Source organism: Sinocyclocheilus rhinocerous, unplaced genomic scaffold (assembly GCF_001515625.1).
Source record: "Sinocyclocheilus rhinocerous isolate Xijiao unplaced genomic scaffold, SAMN03320098_v1.1 scaffold2792, whole genome shotgun sequence".
NCBI classification, from domain to species: Eukaryota; Metazoa; Chordata; class Actinopteri; order Cypriniformes; family Cyprinidae; genus Sinocyclocheilus; species Sinocyclocheilus rhinocerous.
Window position 1 is genome coordinate 338,836 of NW_015648609.1, and position 6,843 is coordinate 345,678.

Genomic DNA, 6,843 nt, shown 5'->3' on the forward strand with positions numbered 1-6,843 from the left:
TGATGATTTTCTCATTTAACACAATAACACATCAAGTAATTAATTATATATATATATATATATATATATATATATAAATTAAATTAAAGTCGATTAAAAATTCTACATACATATACAATTCAAAATTCTGTACATAACATATGCTCTTGTATAAATGTTTTGTTTCATTATTCAGAGTGATTATTACATACCTATATCATTGCGAGGAGGGAGGTTCTGGTCTTCATGGCTGGGGTATCTCTCCTTACGATCCAACAGAAGGAAATAGATCATCTTCTCCTGATTCTCACTGATGAGAGGACGAGAAACAGCCGTTTACCAAAAATGTAAATAAGCACATTAAATCAAACAAAATGGCTGCATTTCCCTTGGCTGCCTTCTAGCTAGAAAGAACTGTTTAATGGATCGATAAGATATACAGATAAAACTAACAATATCAGGAAAATAAGACAGGGTGGATTTGAGACTGTGGAGAAGAGGTTAAGTCGTTTCATTTGACATACATCATCTTTAATTCTAAACAACAAGATCTTCATCCATTTTTGTGTGGGACTTAAAGATGTGTCTATAGTGTCTTTAGTGCAGAAGCTCCTGATACTCACTCGTCCGATAGCAGGTCCTTCATCAGCTTGCTCTTGTCCCGGAAGCAGCCCAGCGAGTGCATGCTCTCCAGGACGTCCGGGTCGATGTCGTCGGCTGACGGGACGCTGCGGATCGCCACCTTCCTGGGCACCGGCTGCTCCGGCTCCGGCTCGTTCTTCCCTCCTCTGAGGAGAGCAGAAGCCAGTCAGTGACACTGACACACCACACATCCAACAACACAAGCTCTCTACAGAGCTGAGATCTTCAGGGCATCAGAGAACGTCTCCAGAAATTAAGGAATAAAGAGAGTCACATGGGTTTGGAACGACTATGAAAAAGAGGGGCAGAGCTGTTGTAGTGGGAGTCAATCATTCAGCTAAAGAATACTCAAAAAAGAATCTTTACAATAATTTCCAGCGGAGAAAAGACTGCAGAAAACAAGGATTGACTAGATGTGACCTTATTACTAATTAAACAGACTGTCATTGCTTAATCTTTGCTCATGCCAATATAAATATGCTGATCTGTGGATTGAGAGGCAAAACTTGTTACTTTACTTTGCTTAAAGGGGTCATATGATGCTATTTTAAAGATCATTATTTTGTGTATTTGGTGTAACAGAATATGTTGACATGCTTTAATGTTCAAAAAACACATTATTTTTCAAATACTGTACATTATTGTAGGTCCTCTATGCCCCGCCTCTCTCAAACTGGGGGTGTGTTAGAACGAGCCGTTTTAGGTAGGCGTGGTTGACTCTTAACTTTTATAAAGAATATCTCTTTGGATTTGAGACTTTAGTCTTTGCAACTTTACAGATCTTCTTTATGCACCAAGAGCTTGTAACACTCCAAAGAGAAAGGAAAAATTGAAATCGCATCATATGACCCCTTTAACTTCTTATGTCCCACTGTAGCAAGTATGCCAAATTAAAGCTTTTTGGTCATGAAAATCCTGATTTATAGCATGCAAATTAATAAGTTTACTTCTGCAGTGCAACATATTTTTGTGTGAAAGCTGGATATTGGCTACTACTGTAGATAGTATCAATATTAATATGAATTAATGTTAACATGAATAATCAACATAATACATATAATAAATATAGTGGGTGTTTATTAAACTAATTAAATTGAATATTCATTCTTTTATCTTTTCCAAAACATTAACAAAAAGCTTGATATAATTGCAAAACCGTTCATTTTTTCTCCCACATTAACCCCTTCCACCAAAATAAAAATTTAAATATGCATAAAATATAAACACATGAATAAATGACTTGCTACTTTTACTTGTATAAAGAATAAGGTATAGTAGTTTAGAATAAGTATAAAGAATAAAGCTAGGCTTGTTTGTTCAGTAGCCTAAATCAATGCTTAGCTAGTGGGTTACTGGATAATATTAATATCAATATGAAGATAATAAACGCAGAACATTAACATATAATATATATATAGTGGGTGTTTATGAAATAAGTTGATTGAATATTGGAATATTGGAATATTTATTTAAATCTTTTCCAAAACTTAACTTGAATTGAACCTTAACTTTTAACCTTAATTAAGGTTTAATACAACTGCAACATTTTTCATTTTTCTCCAATATTAACCCTTCCCACCAAAATAATGAATGCTTTTTTTTTTTTTATCATGGAAACCTCGACATAATGAACAGGAAACAGCAAATTGCCATTTTTTTTCATCTGTAGTGCAACGTTTTCTCATGTGAATTTCCAAACATTAACAAAAAGCTTAATATAATTGCTCATTTGTACATATTCCCATTTTTGTACATATTTCATTTCCACCTAAATAAATTGAAAAATGCTAATAAAGAAATCACTAAACTCCAAAAAATGTTGCTGCAATTATATGCTGCAGTTTTAAGTTATAACAACTTAAAATGTGTTGAGATAACTTAAATATCCAACTTAACTAAATTTAACTAACTTTTAAAACAGTTGAAAAACACATTGTTACTTATTCTAATGTTGAATTTTAAGTTGTGATAGCTAATCGCTATTTTTTTTTAATTTGGTAATTCCTTACAGTGTAAATAAATGTATGTAACATCAAATACACATTCAATAAAAAATGAGTTCATATAATCGAATCGCCTGCATGGCCTCTGTGATATTAGTGAAAAGGAAAGTCATTTCAAAGGCTTTTAATGAAAGGTTATAAAGACAAACAGGGCACTAATAAATAGAACTATTGGATGTTTGATTTGATTGATTTTTAAAACCAAAAATAGTCCAGAACTGCACTCTGAATAAGAAATAAATAATACACTGGCTATTTCTTAAGGGTCAACAATAAGGATTAATTAGCTGATAGATACTAAGTATAAGTATCAGTTAATTAAATATTTTCATCCCAGAACGTATGCTTTAATAATAATCACAAATCATTCTCACAATTTCAACAGAGCTAGATAACTTGATCTGAGTTACATATTTAAATCCAGAGCATTTGCAAAAATAATATTCAATATGCCACAGAAAATAAAACGGTTACTTTATCAAGGCATTAAATCATGATCAACAAACGTAATATGTACACTGTAAAAAATAAGTGTAATTTTAACTGCAAAATTTTGTAAAAACGCTACGGAAAAAAACTTTTAATAGGTTACCAGTAAGTTCCCGTACTTTATACAGGGAAAAACTGTAAAAGATCTAACCAGACATTTCATGTAATTTTACAGTAAAACTGCTGTTAATGTTACAGTTTTTAGAAGTAAAAAAGAACAAATCAATGTATAATTTACAGTCAAAAACTATAAACTGATATTCCCAGAATTCCCTGCGTGACACTCCACATTTGAAAGTATTTTGTTTAAATAATCATGTTTTTTTAATAGTTTTTGTATCAGTTATGTACATTTGGGCTTTATGTTACATCTTCTGTTGTTTAATGAAATTTATTGCATTATTTAAGTATTGTGTGTTACGATGATGGTGTTTGTGTTTGCATGAATGACTCTGTGCACCTTCTATATATTAGTATATACTTCTGCTTGTGGCGAAGCTACTTGTGATGAGCTTTGATTCTTCATGTGGCTTTCTCTTTTACCACCTGCATTATTATGGTAAACTACAGATTTTTTTTACAGTCTAGATGCACCTTATTGATGAGGCCTGTTTAAGTTATTAGAGTTCATTATTAAAATCCATAATCATTAATTATATCTTACCACAAAGTCCATTTCCAACATGTTATAAGAAACAGCTGTCTGGTATTTTCAGGAATGTGTGTTGTGAATTTTGCATTGGGAAAATGAATCATTGCTCATTGTGAATATGAATTTTTCAATGTCTTTCTCAGACATGCGTGAGGGCGTTCGACAATTCAGCCACTATCAAACTCTATCAGTGACTTAAAGACGTGTGTGTTTCCTGCAGGCTTGTCCTTGAAAGCCACTGTGACTCATTAAGATGCCGCACTCGTAAAAGGTAACGAGAACAAGCTAACGAGACGTGGGACGTGATCATAAGACGATGTTCTGTGAGAGTACAGCGAGTTGACTGTAGGCCGACATGTCATGCAGGAGACGTACTAGAGATCTCAGCTCCCTTTCTTTTAACTAACAGCTTTTTCTCCGAATTTTTCTTCTTAAATTCTAAGGAATGAGACACAAATCTCTTGTGAGTTCTGAGAGCCAGCAAAAGTGTCCATTTGTAGTCTAGGGGAATAAATGGAGATATTAATACAGAACTTTCATGTGGACCCAGAGTTCCACTTCCTGTTTAAGTTGTTTCTCCATGGAAACGCGGTTTGAAATGGTCTTCCTGCGGAGCGAGTCAATGCTTTGACTGTCTGTACAGAAGTGTGCTGTAACCGCGACGGAGGAGGTTTAATAGATTTCATATGAACTATAAAAACTACCTCAGGTCCTCAAGGTTACGGTGACATTTCAGGCCACAATCAAAAGAGAAAACACATTAAATTACATTTTACCTAAATAAAATGTAGCTTTTTTGCAATATACCACAAAAAATAAATGTATGCTTAATTTTTATTAAATACTATTTTACACATTTTATTCACATTACAATAATGAGAATTAGATTTTTTTTAAACATTCAAAATCAATGCAAATGATCAATAAAAATTTATGTTTTTTTTATAATAACACTATAAGATAATAATCTTTTTTCATCCACATGCCAGATATGTTCAATACGGGTTTCAAGAGATTCATCCAGCAAGATAAAGACAGACAAACTGAGACAGAGAGAATTCCCTTGACCCTTTGCACCAAGAAAAGAGACAGTTTAACTCTAGATTTGCTCATGATTTGGAGTCAATGCCATTCTATAGTATTTCAGCAAATATTCTGTCTGTTATCTCTCACGTCAAAGTGTGAATCACAGCCTGACAAACTGACAGATATCAGCTCCAGAAGAACTCTGATTTGAGCATTTACTCAAGTCAAAAGCAGCTTTTTATTGTTTAGTATCTGCGTCCTCTGTGAGGAGAGAAAGGTCACGGTGATGGCAGATGTGTCTGGACACGCTGATCTCCAAACACACAAACGCACTAGATTTGAACTGTCCGACGAGCTTTACTATCTGCACATCAAACTCCTCTTTCTCTTTATCGCAGAGTCACAGTATCAAGATTCCCCACTGAATCTAAAGCAAAAGAGCCAGAAAACAGGAAAATCCCACTTTTCTCTGACTGCTAACTACTAGCATCTTATTTAGCATCTCATCATATTTATCATACATGAAAAACATGTAGAGAATTAAAATATGAATATAATGTGCTTATGTCTAAAAGTGTATTAAAAATGCTCAATCAAGTTAAACAAAAATATTTTGAACTAGGAGACAATCCACAAAAGTTGCTTGCTCGTCAGCTGAGGCAGGCCCAAGCATCTTGCGCTATTCATTCAATTAGATCAAGTAGCGGCCATCTCATAAATAATCCAACTGATATAAATAAGTGCTTTGCTAAATTTTATGAAGATGTATACCAAATACTGCAGTTAATTTCTTAGTTAATTTGCATCTTCCTAAATTAAATTAAGACGCAGTTAAACATTTAGATGCAGCCATAAGCCTTAAAGAGATTAACAGAGCCATTTTTTTTTCTTTTCCAAATAATAAATCTCCTGGCCCAGATGGGCTTACCATTGAATTTTTAAAGAAATTTAGTGACATCATTTCCCCCCTTCTTTTAAGCATGTATAAACATAGTGGTGATAATTTCGAATTACCTCCCACTTTATATAGAGCCGATATAACTTTAATTCCTAAACCAGGACGGGATCCGCTATCGGTGTCATCTTACCGTCCCATTTCGTTGATCCCAATAGAAACCAAACTTATCAGAAAAATATTGGTGAATCGTCTGAAAAGTCATATTCGCTCTATTATACACCTGGACCAAACAGGCTTCATTCCTGGTCGATATATGTATTTTAATTTGCGCCGTCTTTATAACATTTTATATGCCAAGCACTGCACAGATACAGTTATTATTTCTCTTGATGCACAGCGTGCCTTTGATCAAGTGGAATGGAAGTACATGAGGTCTGCCATAGAAGCATTTGGATTTGGGCCAGTCTAGCTGGATTGATATTATATATGCTCATCCAGTTGCATCTGTAATCACAAACCAAAATGTGTCTTCTCCCTTTAAGATATGCAGACGAACGCGACAGGGATGTCCACTTTGGCCTTTTTTGTTTGCAATTCTTATCGAACCGTTAGCAGTAAGTATTAGGCAACATTCAGGGTTTTATCCTGTAAACATTAAGGGTCTCCCTCATTATCTTTCATTGTATGCAGATTAGTGGTTGACCGATATATCGCAGAAGCCGATATATTGGCCGATATTTGGCATTTTTAAAATATCGGCATCGGCGATAAGTTTTCCTGTTTGGCCGATTTATTTTGACGGCGCGACAGACTTTTATTTTGACGACGCTTTCAGCGGCAGCGCCTGAGCACAGTGCTCACATTCACCCTCTTGTTCGCCGTCATTGTTAACAGTTCTGTCTAATACGGATAGAAGTCTATCTAATAATCAGATAGAGCGGTTAAACAAAGGAATTCAAATGTATACAAAAAGTATAATAATGATTGCTTTTATATTATTAGTAATAGGAAGGCAAACATTATAATACTTTCTTGTTTGCCATCAGCATTCAGCAAATACGCATTTATATCATTCAAACAAATCTTTGAATGACTAATGAACATTTAATTTCACAAACCTTGCAGACTTAGTCGAATCTAGTTGAGATCTTGTG

General features: G+C 34.2%; 1 protein-coding gene across 1 annotated transcript in view; it reads right to left on the reverse strand.

Moving 5' to 3' along the window:
* Nucleotides 1–6,843, reverse strand: part of LOC107709932 (serine/threonine-protein kinase BRSK2-like) — a 223,172-nt gene that overhangs the window by 33,782 nt on the left and 182,547 nt on the right. Inside the window, exons 10-11 of the mRNA XM_016514603.1 lie at nucleotides 603–767; nucleotides 192–289 (exon numbers count right to left, since the gene is read on the reverse strand). Coding sequence (XP_016370089.1) covers nucleotides 192–289; nucleotides 603–767 — 263 coding nt within the window. The remainder of the gene's footprint in view (nucleotides 1–191; nucleotides 290–602; nucleotides 768–6,843) is intronic.